This window comes from Caretta caretta, chromosome 3 (assembly GCF_965140235.1).
Source record: "Caretta caretta isolate rCarCar2 chromosome 3, rCarCar1.hap1, whole genome shotgun sequence".
In the NCBI taxonomy this organism is placed as follows: Eukaryota; Metazoa; Chordata; order Testudines; family Cheloniidae; genus Caretta; species Caretta caretta.
Window position 1 is genome coordinate 109,615,896 of NC_134208.1, and position 21,496 is coordinate 109,637,391.

The 21,496-nt window shown below is 43.9% G+C and overlaps 1 protein-coding gene across 4 annotated transcripts in view; it reads left to right on the forward strand.

The window, feature by feature from the left end:
• Window positions 1-21,496, forward strand: part of AIG1 (androgen induced 1) — a 193,688-nt gene that overhangs the window by 165,934 nt on the left and 6,258 nt on the right. For 2 of the 4 annotated variants that reach the window (XM_048844358.2, XM_075126786.1), the window contains one exon: window positions 11,887-12,002. The exons of 1 other annotated variant lie outside the window; for it this stretch is intronic. In XM_048844358.2, coding sequence (XP_048700315.1) covers window positions 11,887-12,002 — 116 coding nt within the window. Of the gene's footprint in view, window positions 1-11,886; window positions 12,003-21,496 lie in introns of those variants that run through there. One more of the 4 variants, XR_007355796.2, reaches the window with a different exon arrangement.

Sequence of the window (21,496 nt, forward strand, 5' to 3'; positions counted from 1 at the left end):
AAGAGCGCTAGCAGTTGAATCACAGCAAACATTTGCTGCAGCACCTCAGTGTAGCTCCGGTATGGCTACACTGCAGCTGACAGCGAATCTCCCAGTCTGACTTGCCCTAGCAACGTGGATGTTCCAGTTCAGGCTGGAATTTGAGCTCTCGAGCTCAGCTGGGCTGAAGATCCTGGTTTGGAACATCCACATGGCTATTTTTAGCATCAGAGCTTGAGTCCTGCTAGTGCAAGTCCATCTGCCCAGGCTGGGAGGCTCACTCCCAGCTGCAGCGAAGACATACCCTTAGAGGTCTCCCATTCAAGCACTGCCCTGGCTCAGTATTGCTTATCTTGTGGGATCTGATGGGATCACAGCACAAGATGGTAAGTGCTGTAGACGATGTGCTGTAGCCTGATGATTTGCATAAGTCTCATTTTCAGAAATGAAACGCTTTAGAAGCAAGTGTTCTGATTAAGCATGAAAGTGTCTGTTGCATATATAGAAATGCTACCTGTAATATGATAATTGAAACGGAAGGATGAGGGTCAGGTTTCAGGAGGGACCTAGTGTGGTGGGTACTGGAGGCTCAGGAATGCAAGCCAAGGCCAGGCTGCTATCACAGCAGCACCTAGAGCCTCAGCATGTAATGCTGGCCTCTCACAATATTCCATAATGTTCTGTTTCCTGCACTTCTGTCGGTCTGCTGCATCACTTATCGCTCATGAAGGACTGCAGCTCTTCATAGTTTTATATAGTATCCATGGATACCTACATATTGTCATCACAGGACAGAAACATAATTACTCATTAATTTTTGTAGAATCATTCAACCTTATTATTCTGTGGAGAAGCCAATACTTCAGACCCTCACAGTCTGTTGTGACAAAAGATTTATTTCTGATATCAAAGCCATTAAACTTCCTTTTTCATCACTTTATTGGCTTGTACTAATTATTAACACTCTGCTATATACCTGTCATAATTAAACCCTTTTGCTAACAAGACAGGATGGCTCATGGGATTTCCACTGAACTAAAATAATCTTTCACCTTTAGATAGACTCATAGAATATTAGGGTAGGAAGAGACCTCAGGAGGTCATCTAGTCTAATCCGCTGCTCAAAGCAGGTGCAACATTCACTAAATCATCCCAGCCAGGGCTTTGTCAAGCCGGGCCTTAAAAACCTCTAAGGATAGAGATTCCACCACCTCCCCAGGTAACCCATTCCAGTGCTTCACCACCCTCCTAGTGAAATAGTGTTTCCTAATATCCAACCTAGACCTCCCCCACTGCAACTTAAGACCATTGCTTCTTGTTCTGTCATCTGCCACCACTGAGAACAGCCGAGCTCCAACCTCGTTGGAACCCCTCTTCAGGTAATTGAAGGCTGCTATCAAATCCCCCCTCACTCTTCTCTTCTGCAGACTAAATAACCCCAGTTCCTTCAGCCTCTCCTTGTAAATCATGTGCCCCAGACCCTTACTCATTTTTGTTGCCCTCCATTGGACTCTCTCCAGTTTGTCCACATCCCTTCTGTAGTGGGGGGACCAAACCTGGACGCGATACTCCAGGTGTGGCCTCACCAGTGCCGAAGAGAGGGGAATAATCACTTCCCTCGGTCTGCTGGCAGTGCTCCCACTAATACAGCCCAATATGCTGTTAGCCTTCTTGGCAACAAGGGCACACTGCTGACTCATATCCAGCTTCTTATCCGCTGTAATCCCCAGGTCCTTTGCTGCAGAACTGCTGCTTAGCCAGTCGGTCCCCAGCCTGTATCAGTGCATGGGATTCTTCCTTCCTAAGTGCAGGACTCTGCACTTGTCCTTGTTGAACCTCATCAGATTTCTTTTGGCCCAATCCTCCAATTTATCTAGATCATTCTGGACCCTATCCCTACCCTCCAGCATATCTACCTCTCCCCCCATCTTAGTGTCATCTGCGAGCTTGCTGAGGGTGCAATTCATCCCATCATCCAGATCATTAATAAAGATGTTGAACAAAACCAGCCCTAGGACCAACCCCTGGGGCACTCTGCTTGATACCAGCTGCCAACTAGACATCGAGCTGTTGATCACTACCTGTTGAGCCCAACAATCTAGCCAGCTTTCTATCTACCTTATAGTCCATTCATCCAATCCATACTTCTTTAACTTGCTGGCAAGAATACTGTGGGAGACCGTATCAAAAACTTAGATCTTTAGTTTTGAATCTAGCCTGAGCCAGTAATAAAAATCATCATCATCTGATTGCTCTTTAGTGACTAATGTGAAATCACATGTTGGTTTCAGGCCATTTCCTGGTGAACAGGTAACTACATGACAAGAAACACCATCAGAACTTGCACCCTGTAACAGTGTGGTTTGCCATTAAGGGCTGGAGGCCTGGAGCCAGGCAACCCTGAGTACTGAAGGAACTGTTCCAGCCCACCTGTGTTGTGCTAATAGCCTTGATGGGGCCTGATGAGGGACAGTTGATTCTCCCAGTAAAGGGAAGAGAGAAGCTGTGGCAGAGACTGAGGAAAGCTTTCTGCAGGGAAGGCTTGGAGACCAGGGGAGTTGCCTTGGCTAGGAGGACTGGGAGTAGCCTTCTAAGTCAGGAGGAAGACCCTGACACCGGGGAGTTTGGAAGTCAGAGCCTGAAGGCTGAGCACCATCCAAGCAACACCTGCGAATTGGTGATCTGAGATCCTGCTCTGGGAAGGAGTGCTGTGGACTTCCTACCAAGTGTTGGGTGGGAGGAGAGAGAGACACTCTGAACCAGGCTTTGTAAAGATCAGTGGGACTCAAACCTGGGTTGGCAGAGAAACTAGGCAATCGACAACCTCACACTACCACTTGGTGGCAACTGTAATCTGGCTGTTTCCCATGACCCACAAACTGCAGTGGATGTACATGTATGGGAAATCCTTCCCAAGAGACCCAATTGGCAGTTGCTTTTGAGGCTTCTGATTGGTCTTTTGGCCCCATATAAGCCCATGGGGCATACCAGGAAGCATCCAGGAAACAACACGCATCCCCAGCGAGCTGCCACAACTGATTTTGCTTCTCTGTTCCTCTTCTCCTGAATTCCCAGCATTGACTTGGGCTCTGACTTGAATTCTGACACTTGCTCTGGATCCAGAACCTTGACACAACTCTGACTTCTTTTACTGATCTTGGCCTGGAAATTTGACTTTGAGCTGCTTGATCCCTAAGTCCTGCCTCAGAACCCTGGCAGAGTTGTGGCCTAGAGGGCCAGTGTGTACCTGAAGATTAAATAAATGGACTCTAGAAGGGGAGTGTTTTAACTAACTTCAGATTGTGATCTGGACTTTTTGAGGAGGGAAACTAAAGCAGTGTGCCTGCAGAGCAAGCCCAGGCCACGAGGGGATGCGTGGGTGGTAGTCGGCAGATTTGACAAGAGTACCTCCCATCAAGGAAGGTGACACTGCAGCTTAGGAAAGCAAAATGGAGGAAGCTGTTTGGCTGAACAGCAGCAGTGGATGCAGGCAGTTCTGCAGGAGCAGCGACAGAAATCACAGTGGGTCACACAGTAGGCTTTGGGACCCAATAGTGCTGGCAGGAAGACCACTGCCACCTGCAAAGGAGTAATCTCTGTGTGTTGCCAGTGTGGAAGACAGGGGAACAGAAGATTTGAGTGCCCCAGGAAGCAGTATGAGTACTTTAGTGGGGAATGAATAAGAAAGAAACAGATGCACAAAAGGGTGGGGGCCATCTGCCCAAGTGTTTGATATGGAGAGGTGGGGCGCATTAAAAGAGTTTGTACCTGGGATAATGGGGTGGAAGGGAAGGGAAAAGCCCAACAGACCAAGAGAGAGTCAAAGAGAGAGAGGTAAAGGGGGAAGCAGTGTGTCAGCCCTGAAAAACAAGTGGAGCAGTGATAGCCACAGTGATAGCCAGAAATGGCCATGAGGAAATGTGATCAAAGCATAGAGATGTCCAGAGAATGGCACGGTCGGATTAGTGTTTGGGAGACCACAGAGGCTGCAGCAAAAGTGAATGTTGCAGTCATGAGAGCAGTTCTTACGGCTGCCAAGATGTGCAGCACAACACCCAGAAAAAGGGATATAGAAAGCCTGACCTCTTTAGGGGAGAAGTATTGGCAGGAGCTAGCTGCTACGGAGGAGGTCAGGCAGCAGGCCCTGAGGCTGAGGGACAAGTTAGACAAGATGCATGAGGCAACTGTAGAAGAGAGAGAACTCACTCATTATGGAGAGCTGGAGAGCTTGCAGTCTGAGAAGCAGACTGGCAAGGGGCAAAGGAAGGAAGAACATAAGAACAGCCATACTGGATCAGACCAGTGGTCCATCTAGCACAGTGTCCTGTCTTCCAACTTTGGCCAATGCCAGGTGCTTCAGAGGGAATGAACAGAACAGGCAATCATCAAGTTATCTATCCCCTGTCATCGACTCCCAGCTTCTTTCAGTCAAAGGCTTAGGGACACCCAGAGCATGGGGATGCATTCCTGACCGTTTTGGCTAGTAGCCATTGATAGACCTATCCTCCATGAACTTATCTAATTCCACAGGTTGACTGTGCATTGTGTGAAGAAATGCTTCCTTTTGTTCATTTTAAACCTGCTGCCTAATAATTTCATTGGATGACCCCTGGTTCTTGTGTTATCAGAAGGAGTAAATAACACTTCCTTACGCATTTTCTCCACACCATTCATAATTCTATAGACGTCTTTCATAGCCCCCCACCCCTCTTAGTCATCTCCTTTCCAATCTGAAAAGTCCCAGTCTTTTAATCTTTCCTCATATGGAAGCTGTTCCCTACTCTTAATAATTTTTGGTGCCCTTCTCTGTACCTTTTCCAATTCTAATATATATTTTTTGAGATCGGACACCAGAACTGCAAGCAGTATTCAAATTGTGGGCTTACCATGGATTTATATAATAGCATTGTAGTTTCTGTCTTATTATTGATCCCTTTCCCAGTGGTTTCTAACATTCTGTTTGCTTTCTTAACTGCCACTGCACATTGAGTGAATGTTTTCAGAGTACTATCCACAATGTTTCCAAGATCTCTTTCTTGAGTAGTAACAGCGACTTTAGACCCCATCATTTTATATGTATAGCTGGGATTATGTTTTTCAATGTGCATTACTTTGCATTTATCATCACTGAATTTCATCTGCCCTTTTGTTGCCCAGTCACCCAGTTTTGTGAGATCCCCTGCAAGGTATGGCAGAAAGCTTGCATCAGGATTGGCAAAACTCTGGGAGGAATCTTGGGAAGCAGGTGTGAGATCAGGAGACACTGGGAACCCAAACTGAGTTCCAGGGGGATGAAGTCAGAACCCAGATAACACATGCAAGGAGGTGGGGCGCCCAAACAGTGAGCCTTGGGGAAAACAAAGGAAGCGTAGGTAGCTCAAGTTCCTTGTAAGGGTGCATGGGACCTGGCCACCCCTGGGGGGCAGGAACAGGGGAAGAGTATCCCCTAAGGTAGAACTTTCCCTGGGGTGGGCAAGGTTCTAAGGGGGGATTGTAACAGGATGGCTTGCCCTAAAGGGCTGGAGGCCTGGGGCCAGCCAACCCTGATTTACTAAAGGACCTCTCAAGCCTACCTGCGCTGCATCAACTGTTTTGATGGGGCCTAATAGAAGACAGCTGATTCCCCCATAAAAGTCCCCACAAAGTTGGGGGGCTCAAGAAGCTGTGTCAGAGATTGCAGGGAATAAGTAAAAGCTTCTGCATGAAAGACCTGAGACAAGGGGAGTTGCCTCAGCTAGGAGGATTGGGAGTAGCCTGCTAAGGCAGGAGAAAGACCCTGTGACCAGGGCAGTTTTGAATTCAGTGCCTGAAGGCTGAACTCCAGCCAGGTAAAGCCTGGGAGATGGTGAACTGAGATTCTTCTTTATGAAGGAGATTTGGAAACCCTTTACCAAGGGGGTGAAGAGAGATAGAGAGAGATGCTGAACTGGGGTTGAGGCCTGAAGGACCAGTTTGTGCAGTATCTTTAAATAAATTGGACCCAAGGAAGGGGAGTGTTTTAACTAACTCTGGATTGTGATCTGGAGTTTTTGAGGAGTCCAAGGGGAGAAAATGAGGCAGGATGCCTGGGGAGTGACTTCCGGCCATGAGGGAGTGCTTGGGTGGCAGTCATCCCTTACACACCCTTACTGAGCATCTCAGAAGCACAAATGGACTGTTGAACTGAACCAACTTCTCACTTCTAGAGTGACTCAAGGTGATCATTTCAGGATTGGGATTGGGTCAGACTGGTGAGGAAGGTTACATTACAATGTTAGGTGCTATACCTGCCCTGAGGAAAGAAGATGTTAATATGCAGGTCTGACAGTTCAGCCAGTATCTTTTTTAAAACTACCTAAAATTCATTTTAAAACACAATTTTGAGTGCGGGGGATGGGAAGTTAAGCAAGGTACTGATGAAAATAGTGTTAAAACAGTACTGACTGGTGGGAAGGCAAAATGTAATCAGGCTTTCAACACCAGAGTATTTAATTTTTTAAAAAAAGTCTATTACAGACTCATTCTTAATGTACCTGATTTGCATAAAACCTTTTATTCTGAATACCTCTAGTAGTATATAACTAAAAGTGGGAAGTATAGTACATCAAGTCTAAATTTGCTGGGCTGACAGTTCAGATGTGCCTATTTGTAATATGATTTTTTCCATCTAAAATTTCACTAGGGTCACATGTACACGCACAGAGCAAACCCCCATGAGGGGGATGGGCAGAACTTTTAAAAATATCCTTTAAAAAGGCATTAATAAATATGCATTTTTAGCATATGTCTCAGTACGGCTCTGTCTCTCTCAGAAGCGAGTACGGTGGTTAGGGGCATTGCTCCACCTTGCAGCTGTAAGGGAAAATTATTGCAGTCTGTGCTCACATAAGCATGTTAAAAAGTCAGTCTTTTTAAAAAGAGTGAGGTGGTGAGGTTTGGTGTTTAATATCCATCAGTGATTTCCGTATGTAAGATGACCTGCAAACTCAGCCTGGGCTCTGACAGTTGAGGTTTTGCTTTCTCTGCATTATTTCCAGTAGTAAAGGTTCTGCAGGACAAGTTACCCTTAGTTACATCTGTGAAATGCCACTCTCTTTGAATTGTACCCTCAGTGACACCTGTGCAACCTCTTTGCCTTCAGTAGGTTTGCACAGATGTAACTGAAACTTAGGGCATTTCTATGCTAGAATGGCAAGGCTACGGTGAAGCAGCTGTGATGCTGTTGGCCATAGTGTAGACACTTCCTACACTGATGGAAGGGGTTTTTCCATTGATGTAATTAATCCATCTCTCTGAGAGGTGGAAGCTAGGTCAACAGAAGAATTTTTCCAACAAACCTAGCTGCCAGGGGTTAGGCTGACCTAACTACAGCCTAAGGGTGAGACATTTTTCACAGCCCTGAGTGACGTAGTTAGGTCAATCCAATTTTAAGTGTAGATCAGGCCTTAGGGGAGAACTCTGATGCACAAGATGGAATAAAACCTGTAGTCCCACAGAGAGCAGTGCCAGCTCTTCGGAGTTAGCAGGGATAAAAAGCAGAAAAAGCTTTTTGTTATTATTATGCAATAGATCTGTTGAGTAAAATTGTGCCATTAATTTTTACATAGCCATTTTGCAGAGTACACCACCCTTTAGGGTATGCTATTATTTTTGTGGTAAACGCTTTATTTTCTTAGGTTTACAACCTGATCATTTTAATTCGCATTGGATCGAGAGCTGATAGGCACAAGTTCTCAGCCCATAAGCTGGATGTTCCTTCTAAATTTTGCCAAACTGTGTAGCTATGTATTATTTGTTTAGATGGCAACAGAGTGCTATGAGCTGTACAAAACACAGTGATAGCCATGGTCCCCACTACATTAAAACTAGAGTGAAAAAGAGAAGTGCAAAACAATACAGATACATTAATGTCCAGAGTAGTTGGCACTGCATTTTTTAAGGTGTGAACCACAATACTTCTAGCTGAGGTGGGAGGCTTAGCTAAAGTGTGTTTTAAAGAATGATTTGAATTAAGGTCAGGATGATTGCCTGTCTGACAAGGTGTGAGAGTGAGTCACAGCTGAGAGGGGCAGCATGGCAGAAAGTCCAAAAGTGGGAGAAGCGTACAAAACAGAGCAATAAGGTAGCAGGGAGTGGCAGAGCAAGAGGGGGAATAGGAAGAAGTGGGGACAGAGGTGCAGACAGGGCCACAAGATTTAACTTGATATAGCAAGTGAGAGAGAGTCAATGCACAGATTCAAAGGGCCTGTCTACACAGCGAAGAAAAACCCATGGCTGGCCGATGCCAGCCAAGTAGGGCTTGCGGGGCTCGGGCTGCAGGGCTGTTTCACCATTGCCTAGACTTCCAGGCATGGGCTGGAGCCTGAGCTCTGGGACCCTCCCACCTCACAGGGTCCTAGAACCCAGGGTACAGCCTGAGCCCAGAAGTTTACACAGCAATGAAACAGCCCCGCGGCCCAAACCCCGTGAGCTTGAGTTGGCTGGCATGGGCCAGCCATGGGTTTTTCCCTGCTGTGTAGACAGGCCCAAAGAGTGGAGTCAAAATGAAAGATGATTAAGGCACAGATGAACTACAGAGCCATACGTATCTGTGCAAGGGAAAAAATGAAGTTCCCCTGACCTTTTTCATTTGTGTACCTCAAAATTAAGGACCATCCTGAAGACCTGGAGCAGCAGCCACTGGAACTGGGGATAATGACATCTGCCATGTAACAGTTACTAACCTGATGTAATGCTAACCCATGTCTCTCTGGGCTAGAGCCCAGAACTAAAGATCAGTTTGTTCAACATTCCTGTGTGTCATACTGTTATTACCTGGTGTCAAAAGAAACATTGATCTTTGTGCTTTCTCCCATGCTGCCCCTCACGCTTGGGAGACACTCCCATAAGCATCCACAAAACTTCCTTCAAACCCCTCCTTAAAACTCTACTTTGCTGTGAGGTCCACACAAAAAAACTTGACAACAGTTAGACTGCTGGTGTGCTGACAAATATTGTCTCATTGTTTCCTTGGTGTCTCTCATCTGTCTCTATCCACCTGTTCTCTCACATCTTATGCGTAGGTTGTAAGCTCCTTGGGGCAGAGACTGTCTTTTTGTTTTATTTGTACAACATCTACCACAACGGGGTCCTGGTTCATGGCTGGGGCTTCTAAGTGCTACAAGAATACAAATAATTATCCATTATAAACCTGATTTCAATGCATTATTATTTATTAAGACTTGGTGAACAGATCAGAAAGAACTGATAACTTGGACAGAATCAAGGGGGTTTTGGAGGCGAACATATTTACTGACCCTTGGTTCCAAAATAGATTATTGAGCCTGGGCTGGAGTTGTTTGCACAGCTTCAGCTACACCACAGTAGCCCAGGCATATGAATCATAGAATCATAGAATATCAGGGTTGGAAGGGACCCCTGAAGGTCATCTAGTCCAACCCCCTGCTTGAAGCAGGACCAATTCCCAGTTAAATCATCCCAGCCAGGGCTTTGTCAAGCCTGACCTTAAAAACCTCTAAGGAAGGAGATTCTACCACCTCCCTAGGTAACGCATTCCAGTGTTTCACCACCCTGTTAGTGAAAAAGTTTTTCCTAATATCCAATCTAAACCTCCCCCACTGCAACTTGAGACCATTACTCCTTGTTCTGTCATCTGCTACCATTGAGAACAGTCTAGAGCCATCCTCTTTGGAACCCCCTTTCAGGTAGTTGAAAGCAGCTATCAAATCCCCCCTCATTCTTCTCTTCTGCGGCTAAACAATCCCAGCTCCCTCAGCCTCTCCTCATAAGTCATGTGTTCCAGACCCCTAATCATTTTTGTTGCCCTTCGCTGGACTCTCTCCAATCTATCCACATCCTTCCTGTAGTGTGGGGCCCAAAACTGGACACAGTACTCCAGATGAGGCCTCACCAATGTCGAATAGAGGGGAACGATCACGTCCCTCGATCTGCTCGCTATGCCCCTACTTATACATCCCAAAATGCCATTGGCCTTCTTGGCAACAATGGCACACTGCTGACTCATATCCAGCTTCTCGTCCACTGTCACCCCTAGGTCCTTTTCCGCAGAACTGCTGCCTAGCCATTCGGTCCCTAGTCTGTAGCTGTGCATTGGGTTCTTCCGTCCTATGAAGCTGGATACCAGAACTGTATCTAAAGGGTTTCACATATAGACCCCAAACCTCCAAGTGAACATTAGGGTTGCTTTGCTGCAAACCCATGTCAGTGCACTCTGAAGGTTTTTCACAGTTAATAGACCTTAAGATAGTAGTGGGTGCGACTATAATAGACCACATGTAAAACATACGTGCATTCCCTTGGTGCTGATTTATATTGTTTAAAGGGATGGGGGCGGAACAAGCTGTTAAAAGATGAAGAAATTGAAAGCTCCCCTAACTGCTATATTATCCACCTGACATTCTCTAAATGCCAGTCATTAATTACTAGTGTATTGAAAAATCAGAACACTTATCCAATCCAGATTATGTTACATCTGTGAGCCAGAGAAATTTCCATTGTCTTTGTCTTTCTCATCTAAATAAAAAAAAATTTTATGGTTGTTAAAGAAGAGCAGGTCTACGAAAGGCTGTTCTGTTTTATCTCATTAAGGCCTGTTATCCCCACAAAGATAGATTTTAGCATCTCTGTCCCTCCCACCATAATACTGGTTAACATTTTAAGGCGTTCACAGTGTAATTATTAAATTCCAAATTCAGCCCTCAATCTGCAGCTTCTGCCGAAGTCAACAAATGAGGGCTGCACATGCACATCTGCTGGCAGAATTTGGCCATAAGCAACAACATTCTTGTCTTATTCCTGAGCCAGTATTAAGAAAGGATTGAAACTGGTTTGTGATTTAGACTGCTCCTGCAATCCTGACACCTGTAGACCTCTCCTTCAGCTCAGTGGGAGATTGGTGTACAGATCCACGGCAGGTCTTCAGTGCAATGTATGCTGCTGGAGTCACCAATAAGATCACTTCTGCCTGAGCTGTATGTTCAAAAATGAAAGTTTTAATCCAAAACTTTATTTTGAGATGGAATTGCTCCTCATTTCTGTACATTTTCATACCTAACATTTTAAAATCTGTACATCGAGTTATGTATAGCTTTGGGCCAGGGGGAGGACACCCTTTTTCACTCTGCTGATATTCATTGGAAGAGGAGATCATTTTGGAAGGTGCAGCACAAGAAAGCTATAAGGTGGAATGATAAAATAAGGACTGTCCCTTCTAAACATGAACAGGTGCTAAATAGGCATTGTTAGAACGCTAGCCTTGGTGCCTTTTATCTGAGGATATCAATTAATTTTACCAAGATTAACAAATTAAGACTCATGACACCTCTGTAAGAAAGGTAATTATCCCTAGTTTTACCCCTATTTTTGGGTCCCCAGATTGAGACACATTAGGTCTGTTTCAGAGGTGCTAAACACTTGCAGCTTCCATTGATTCACTTGGAGTTGTGGGTGCTCTGTGCCTCTAACAATCAGATTCTGAAGTTGGGTATCCGAAAATAGTGGACACATTTGACCTAAGTGATGTGGCAAAGGTCATACAGCAATTGTGGAGCAGAACTGGGAGTACAATCCAGTTCTCCTAGTTCCAGGTCCTGTCCCTTAATCACAAAATGATCCTTCACTGCAACCCTCAGGCAAAACAAAGTGTATGTTCTGCTCGCTGTTTCCTACACTGCCCTCAGTGATCAGGCATTAAAAGGCCAATTTAAGTAATAGGGTTTAAATTTGATCTGCTTTATATGCTCATGGTTTTGTCTTTTTCCATACCTATAAAGAGATTACCTCAGAATTTTGTTTTTCTCATGAGAAGTCTTTGCTATTAAGTTTCCTGTTGTAGAACAAGTGTTGAAATGCAATGAGAATCATTTGTATCACCTGGCTTTCTCCTGTTGCGTTTTGTTTTTTTCTTAGCATACAACAGTTTTGCCTTTTATATTAATCGAGATGAGAACAACACATCATCAGTATCCCAGCAGGAGCTGTGGACTGGCTGCAGTATGCACCTTCTCTGTTGGCTATATATTATGGTAAGGACTGTACATGCTGTGTTTTCATATTGTATTGGGGGTTTGTACTACTAAATTTGGGCACATATTTCATTATGGATATAATCACTAACAGATTCCCACTGCATGTCTCGTTTGGTCCAAGACCTGGGCTTTGTCTGGCTTCCCCAGATGCTGATATTTTTAGAAAGTATATGCCAAACCTCACACAACAGGAATTTGTTGAACAATCCCATGTAAGCAGTGATCTTTCCAAAGCTACATTTTTCAACCTTTTTTCAAACTAAATGTTTTTCTTGGACCCTGGTTTTCTTGCTTAGGGTTTTTTATTCTATCAAACAAAAATTGAGAATAGGCAAATGATTTCCTTCAACAGCATTTTAAGCCCCTTCAGAAAAGATAATGCTTTTTTCTTTTTCTTTTTTTTTAGTTCACTCATTCTTGTGTTAGAAATCAATTACAGAAATCCAAACATTCTGTAATTTATTTCTAATGAAAATATTTGGGAAAATGTTTAAGTAAAGAAAGCATAAGCAACACTAAACTTGGCTTTGGGGAGTTTTCCAATTGAAAAAAACCTGACTTATCTGACAGAGCAACTTTACCCATCGGACTTTTTTTATTTTTTTACCCTGCAATTATTTAGTCATTCTGGCTTTCTCCCCTCCTCCCTCCCCCCCGCATCCTTGTTTGGTTAAAAAGTCTGTCTGTCCCCCCCCATCCCCCTTCACACATGCGTGAGCGCACATACTCTCTCTCTCTCTCTCCCCCCCTTGAGGCCCTTTATGATCTCCTGTTTACCTCTCTTCCTACTCCCTTCCTCTGAGGCTTTCCATCACAACAGCCTTCCCATAGCCTAAGAGAACGGGATACAGCTCCTTCCAGAACTCAGGAATACTACTTTTTCCACCAACCAAAGGGGGCCACTAGTTCGAAAGCAACATAGGGTCTGAAAAGTGCTACCTCTTCAGTGCTCCCTGCCTTTATATGGGCCAAGGAAAAGGGGGCATTATACCCATGTATAGATACTACACCCACACAGTGATCATGTAATAACCAAAATCAAGGAGATCTGAGTCAAATTTTGTGGCTGGATTTCAAAAGGATCAGAATAATTTTATTGTTAATAATATTTGTAATTGTGCTTGGTGAGATACAGATAAACAAATCTCGTGCATCGGGGCATAAACTGATTTCTCTAGGGGAAAAGAAGGATTTTTTTTTCACCTCTACCAAAAAATGCACAATTAGCTAGGTGTGTTATGGGTATTTTTTCACTTTCCTCTGAACAATACACAGCAGCAGGATACAAGACTTAATAAATCAGTGGGCTGATTTAGTACAGCAACTTGTCTTTTTTCCAAAATGGTCCCTTCTGGTCTCGGAGTCTATGACTCTGTGAAAATCATGTGATGAGGCCCATGGAAAATTATTCCACAGGAATGGAAAAGTTGAAGCAGCCCACTTGTGTAAGTTGGAATAAATTTGAGTAGTGTCTTAAGAGCTTTTTAAGGCATCGTTACAAAATCAGTATGAAAAGATTGTTTTACGTGTGTTTTTTTCCCTCTCAAGTGAATTGCAAACATAAATTGACACTGACTCAAGGGGATACATTATCTTGCAACTTCTACAGGGCCACATCACATCCTCCATATCAGTTATTTTCATTACATTTATATGTGTAAAGAGTCTGATGGAAATTGCTATTGCACAGCATACACCTGTCATTCCAAGTACTCGGTAATTTATTTCTTAAAACAACTAAGAACCCTGTATAGGGCTTGCTCCTTCCCAGCACAGGTATCTGCATCCTGCATCTAGAAGCACAAGATAAAAGGAGATGAACAGGACAGGGAACACAGGGGAAACTGATTCTGCATTAAGAGATGTACACTGCTACCCATTCACTTTGTTATTCCTGCCTACATATTTCAGTGCTATCATAATATACTCAGCCCTGCTATAGTGTTTTTCATTCATAGATCTCAAAATGCTTTACAGAAACCAGTATCATAATTCCCATTTTACAGCTGAGGGAAACTGAGGCACAGGAAGGGAAGTGACTTGCCCAAGGTCATGCAGCAAAGCAGTGGTAGAGGAGGGACTTGAACCCAGCTCCCTTGTATTCCAGTTTTTTGCCCTGTCTACTATACCACACTGCTGCCTTTTCCTCAGTGAGCTCCCTTCAGCATTGTTGATCGTTTAGGTGTGATTCATAACTGTGTAGGACTGGAAGGGACCTCGAGTGGGCATCTAGTCCAGTCTCCTGCCCTGATGCAGGACCAAGTATAACTAAACCATCCCTGAAAAGCATTTGTCTAACATGTTCTTTAAAATCTCCTGCGATGGAGATTCTACAACCTCCCTTGGAAGCCTCTTCCAGTACTTATCTATACTTATAGTTAGAAGACGTTTCCTGATATCCAACCTCAATCTCTCTTGTTACAGACTGAGCTGATCATTTCCTGTCCTACCTTTAGTGGACATGGAGAGCAATTGATCTCTGCCCTCTTTATAGCAACCTTTAACATATTTCAAGGATGCTATCAGATCCCACTTCAGTTTTCCTGGCTCAAGACTAAACGTGCCCAGTTTGTTCTTTTAACCTTTCCTCATAGGTCAAGTTTTCTGAATCTTTTATCATTTTGTTTCTCTCCTCTGGACTCTCTCAAATTTTTCCACATCTTTCCTAGAGTGTGATGCCTAGAACTGGACATAGCGCTTCAGCTGAGACCTCACCAGTGCCAAATAGAGTAGGACAAGTACCTGCCATGTCTTACATAGGACACTCCTGTTAATACATACCAGCATATTAGCCTTTTTTAGCCTTTCCATTTGTGATCTAATATAACCCCCACATCCCCTTCAGCCGTACTACTGACTTGCCAGTTATTCCCCCTTTTGTACTTGGCCATTTGATTTTTTTTTCCTTCCTAAGTGTAGTATTTTGCATTTGTCTTTATTGACTTTCGGTATGTTGATTTCTGACAAAATTCTCTCCTTTGTCAGGTCATTTTGAATTCTAATCCTGTCCTCCACAGTGCTTCCCATCCCTCCCAGCTTGGGATCATATGTAAGATTTATAAGCATACTCTTCAGTCCATTATTGATTTACCTACAGACTGTACCAAGAGTGGATAGGGCTGCTCTCAGCTAACTCCATTTCTTCCTTGCTGAGCATTCCCAAAAGGGAGTTGGGGCAATTGCTTCTCCTCTGTAAGGACATGCATGTGGGGTTCTGCAGGATTGCCTTTTGTTTCCTCTCATGTTCATGGCCTATAAGGGTCAGTGGGAGGATTAGTGAGGCAGCATGGTCTGTTGTGTGTTCAGCCTGCGGATAACACCTAGTTCTATATCTCTGAATCTCCCCGGTGCTACTGAAGGTTCTACCCAGTGTGTGGCTGAGACTGGAATATAGATTCAGGATCATTGGGTTAAGTTCAATCCAAACAGAACTGAAGTGATGATGGTAGGCTTAGGCTGGAAGGAACAACCAGAAAATATGAAAAAGGATTGTATCTGCCCCTTTTAGCAAGGGTATGCCCACGTTTCATAACGAGAATTTACCAACTTGAGGTAGTGCTGGATTCCCCACCTGTTGGTAAGTGACCATATGCAAACCCTAACCAGGAATGCTTTTATTCATCTGTCTTGCCAGGAGGTTGTATTGATTTCATTTGGAGATGGGCTTTGGGATCCAACTACTGATCCATGCCTGTGTCACCTCAAGCTTAGTGCATTCGATTTGAGGCTGCACCTGGAAAATAAAACTAGAGCAGAATGCAACAGCCTGCTCATTAAGCAGTGTTTCTTGCTGGGAGCACACACCACCATTGCCCCAGGACCTGGTTGGACTCCCTGTTAGAGCTTACGGGATTGTTTTTGACTTATAAAGCTCATGGCCTGCCTGCTTGAGAGACTGCCTCTCTCCCTGTGCCATCCTGCCATATTTGAGATGAGGAGAGGCAGATGCGGTAGAAGCTGGTGCCACGGTGGTTTGTCCTCAGGTTTTAAATGTACTCTCTGTGTGGGTCTGACCTAGCCCAGATCTTTTGACCTTCCTGACACACTGCAATGATCATCACTGGAGCCAGCTGTTTGGGGAGAAAGGGGTACATTGGGGATAGTGTTTAGGTTTGACTTTATTTGGAATTAGTTATTTTCTGGTTTTGGGGTGAGGGGAAGCAGGTGTTTCTATTTGTCATGTGTCTGTATTTCATGTATGGAAAGGTACTAGGGTGCTGAAAGAGGTGCTTTTCCCTCTTAATTAGTGTATAAAAATTAAAAAAATAAGTAGCAACAGAGAGGAGCAGAACCAAGGTATATGCTGGAGATTAAATTGAAGCCCATTTCTCTTCCCCCCACAACCCGTCACCCCTTTATTTTCTCGTTCACCCTGCATTCATGAAAGGATTAGAGTAGGCACACAAACTGCAGAGAGTCACACCATCTCTGTGGAAGGACAAGCCTTAGGTTTTAATTAACTTTTCTCATGGCCATGTATGGCAGTCTCTCAGATTTGCACCAGGGGACAATAGTCTTGCACTGCATGCTGCCCACCTTACTTGGACTTTCAGGATCAAGGCCTTGGTATAATGTGAAATGACAGTTTGCTTTATTGATAATGGGATTGAAAAGATCACACTTTATTTTCATTAGTGCTAGAAAACTGTCCTGAGTACACCCCAACTACCCAAAAACAAACAAACAAAACAAACCGCATAGGCACTGGGTCTATGAATTTGATTGTCATGGCAGATAAAATAGCAAGATATTGTTTTGCTCACTGTAGCAATCATTGTCTCATGGCAACTACTGTCTGAGCGATATGTGGCCATAGAAGAAATGAAGCCAAAGGAGTATAGTTAAAAGATGTTTGTGTTCCTTCTGCTGCTGAGATATACTGGATGCCAAAGAGCCACTCCCAAGGATGTGACTGCGCTTTAGTCATATGGGGTAGGTGTCTAGTACTAAAGCACTTGGTCAGTCCTCTTGTTCCTACATTTGCTACACTGGGAGTTGCCCCCACCTGTGCCAGGGCTGAACATGGGTTCATTTTATCACTACTTAATAAAACAATTCAGGCAGGGCAGGTCCAATCAAACTGATTTAGAAAAACGTGTGGATTTTCTTACAGCCGGCTTTAGGGAGGTCTGTTAATTTGATAAGGGGAGGAAGGAAAGTTTGCATAGTGTAGTATATGGTGTGATGATTGTATGCATTTTTTTAAAAAGTAAGTCCCTAGGCGTTTGGTAGTGTGATAATAAATCAAGACAAATAGTGTTGGATATATGCAAAAGAAAAATTAAATTTACAGTCATTTATCAGAGGCATCCCATGTGTTCTCATGCATCTCACCCCCCCGTAGTGATCTCCATCTTCCGTGTGCTGGCCATTTTATACTTCCATTCACTACAGCCTACCTTTATTTTTAAATCCCATGTACACTGAAGTTCACACTACTTTCTTCCAAAATGAACAGGGAAGAAGAAATCAATATGGATCAAATTTGCAAAAAATACATTCCTGGCTAAAATCTCTAGCAGCTTTCTGTCAGTCTATTTACCCTGCATCACAGAACTCAGAAATAGACTAGACCTACTATGGGTCATTGAGTTCATGCCCCTGAAAGTGCAGGGTTGTTCCCTACACTATAATCTTGAGTGATTCATTCATTCTGGTTTTGTCTCCCTCACCTCCTCTGGGAGACATTCTACAGCCTGCAATGTTGTTGTCGCTGTATTGGTCCCAGGATATTAGAGACAAGCAGGGGTGAGGGAATATCTTTTATTGAACCAACTTCTGTTGGTGAAACAGACAAGCTTTCAAACTTACGCTGAGCTCTTTTTCAGGTAACACCTTTTTCAGGTAACCAGGGTCACATCATTCAATATGTCAAGAATTTTTTTCGGGTAGATATGTACAGAGTGTCACACACTACATGCTTGGGCTCAGTTGGTTTACCTCAGTTAGCCCTAGAAGTAATAGAGATACAGAGTTTTCCAATGTATCTTCCACTTCCTCAAGCAAGCTCGTTTTGTAAAGCAAATGCTAGAAGAATGGCAGAGAGGAAGAGTCAGTATTTTGGCAAGAAGGAGCTAAAGGCTCAACTGCAATAGTAGCAGTTTAAAAAAAAGGGGGGGGGAAACGTCAATGTTTTGAACCTCAGAACAGAGCTGTTCTCCCTCCAAAAATGTTTATTTGAAAAAGAGCTACATTTTTCTAATTTTCTTTTTACCTGTTTTCAAGCCAGCTATTGAGCAGGTTGAAAAATTTCAAATGTTTCATTAAAGTAATGACAAATATTTTGTAAGAAATTTCTTGAGAAGTGTCTTTTCAACCAACTGAACTCAGTAATAATGACAGGATGTTATTTGGGACCTTTCGGATATTCATCTTAAAAAGAAAAAAAAAGCTGGGTAGTAGGAATGATACCAGTGCTGTCACAGAATCAGAGGGAGAGCAGAGGTTCTAACCCTCTGGACTTTTAAGGTAAAAATATTAAACATTGCATACATGAATATAAACCATTTAATGAAGATTGCACCTCTGGGTGTATTTTAAAACTAAGTTGACTTTGTCTACTGCAAAGTTAGCTGGTCCAGTTTTAGTTTAATCCCCCCGCCACCCGCCACACACACACACACACACACAATATTTATATCTCAACTTGCAACTTTTTTAACCTGTACAATAGTAGGCTCTTAAATTGGCTCTGGTTTTGCAATCCAAAGTGTGTCTTAATGCATGTTCCCCTGTGCTTAGCTAATAATGAGGTTGAACAAGAATAATGATTGCTAGAATTGCCGTGTTGAAGGCATTCATTAAAGTTAATAATCAGTAGTCTTGTATCGAAGACTTATACCTACAGTTGATCAGCCCTTTATTGTGCAGTGTTGAGTTAGTGAGTTCATTCCTACTTGAATACAAACCAACAAAGGACCTCAGGTAATGTTTCCATGGTAGCAGTCCTACTTTTGCTACTGGCATTTGTAATATAGACAATGCAGCAATACTCGCTGTGTCATTGCTCAGTGGGAAGAAGTACAATGTTAGTAATTCCAGCATAGTAAACTGGGTTGCGGGGTTGATTTTCAGTGAGGTCAGGATGGCTAGGCAGGTGTGCTTTTGAACTTTGTTTCTTAAGCAGCACTTGTTTTACCTTGTTCTTGTCATATTAGTTCCAGTTAGTGGATGTGGATAAATTGGAGAGAGTCCAGCAAAGGGCAACAAAAATGATTAGGGGACTGGAACACATGAGTTATGAGGAGAGGCTGAGGGAGCTGGGATTGTTTAGCCTGCAGAAGAGAAGAATGAGGGGGGATTTGATAGCTGCTTTCAACTACCTGAAAGGGGGTTCCAAAGAGGATGGCTCTAGACTGTTCTCAATGGTAGCAGATGACAGAACGAGGAGTAATGGTCTCAAGCTGCAGTGGGGGAGGTTTAGATTGGATATTAGGAAAAACTTTTTCACTAAGAGGGTGGTGAAACACTGGAATGCGTTACCTAGGGAGGTGGTAGAATCTCCTTCCTTAGAGGTTTTTAAGGTCAGGCTTGACAAAGCCCTGGCTGGGATGATTTAACTGGGAATTGGTCCTGCTTCGAGCAGGGGGTTGGACTAGATGACCTTCTGGGGTCCCTTCTAACCCTTATATTCTATGATTCTATGATAGTGACCTATTGCTCTGGCGACAGCCACATAAAGTTGGATCCACAAAGGGACTTAAGCCAGGATGCTGCATTCAACAAGCCATAGATGACATTCAAGAATTCTTTAGTGACTCACTTGGGTTTAGACAATATTTTTGGTGTCCAAAATAAATTCATTCTAGGAAGTGTCACTTCTCCTTGGTTCATGAACCAATCATTCAAGTGCACCGCAGTAGATCAAAGACCCTTTTGAGTATTCCTCCTCTAAAGGTGCTGTAAACTGGTGGGCAGTTTCACCAGTCAGGGAAGGGAAATAAAGCTCCAAGCACTGGTCTTTTTAAGGCTTTTTCCTCAAGGTTTGTTTTACAGTCCACCGAATGATCACAAAACTAAAAGTGGAAAAAATACTGAACACTAATTCCCATAGGGTTTCTCTGCTTTGACTCAGCCAAAAGGGGAGAGGACATACCATTCCCCTTTGACCTAGCTCCCCTTCCTTTAACCCCAGCAGCCGTGTGACAAGCTGGGACCTGTTAGTCATTTACAGTCTTTAGCACTTTTACCTTTTCACAGGTACATTCTGGCACAGTACAAGATCTGTAGAATACAAGCTATCCACAAGTATGGAGGGACTCTTTCACATGTGGACTCTTTCAGAGAGGTAGGAGGGGGGCTAGGGTCAGCAGCCAGTCACAGTTATCTCACAGATTAGCCTACTGCCAACATTTTAATTCCTACATGAAGTTTCTAGTAATTTGGGATTTGACTGTATAATAAAAACTTCTATAAGAAGCCGCTGAAGGAGGATATGGTAACCACGTACAGGACCAAGGTAAGGAGACCATTTGGAATGGATGGAGCTCAGGTTTTTTTTAAGGCCAGAGAGGTCCAGTGTGATCATCTAGTATGGCCAGCTGCATAACACAGGCCATGGAATTTCACCCAGCGAATTTGAAGCAGAGAGTTTTCACAATTTCTGCAAGAGATTTCCCAGAACTTGAACCCATGAGCCCTCCCATACACAGTCAGAACACTACCACTACTCTAGCAATCTAATCCCATAGGGCATTTCCATAATCCTTCCTCAAGGTGACAAAGGCCCTTATTAGTCTGCAGTTTTCCCACTCTTAGACTGGGATCTGGGTACAATACCCCACCTATGCCAACCACTTTCTACCATGTAAGTCCAATAGGACACCGGCATCTCTTTCCCTCAGGAGCCCGTGACCAGAGATGTAGTGCCCCAAAGCCTTCCAAAAACAAGTAGGTTTATTAACAAATGGAACAGAGCAATAGAGAAAAGGATTCCACAACAAACGGCCTTATCATTCCAGGCTGACCCAGGGCGCCCCCTTGTAGGCAGGCACGGTGTTGTGGGTGAGCTCTTACCCAGGATATCAGCAAGTCCTGGCAGACTTCAATGCTAAAGAACACCTTCTTGTGGAGGGTCTCATTTATTGACAGAAAAACTTACACAAAAACCAAACTTTCACCTGCCACATCTCAGCTGGGTGACCCAGTCATTCTTCATCCATCTGTCCTCAACCTGAGTCTGGTGCTCTCCTCTACCTAGGTTGTTTTACAGGGGTTCTCTCCATTCCAGTCTTTGTCCCTGATGTTAGGCATCTTGCCCCTACTGGAGAAGGATCCCTGACAGAGAAGAATCTGGGGAGATCCATCCTCTGCAACTCTTCTCCAGGGACAGCAGGTGATCCTTGCCAGACTGGGCTTCAAGAGAGTATCTGGGAGACCCTCTGGCTGAGATCAGACCCTCTTGGATGCCTGCCAACTCTAGCCGTGGGTCTGTGAGGATCCTTTCTCTAGGAGCACCTTTTAATCGGTCCCCATTTTGATGTGTTCCCTGG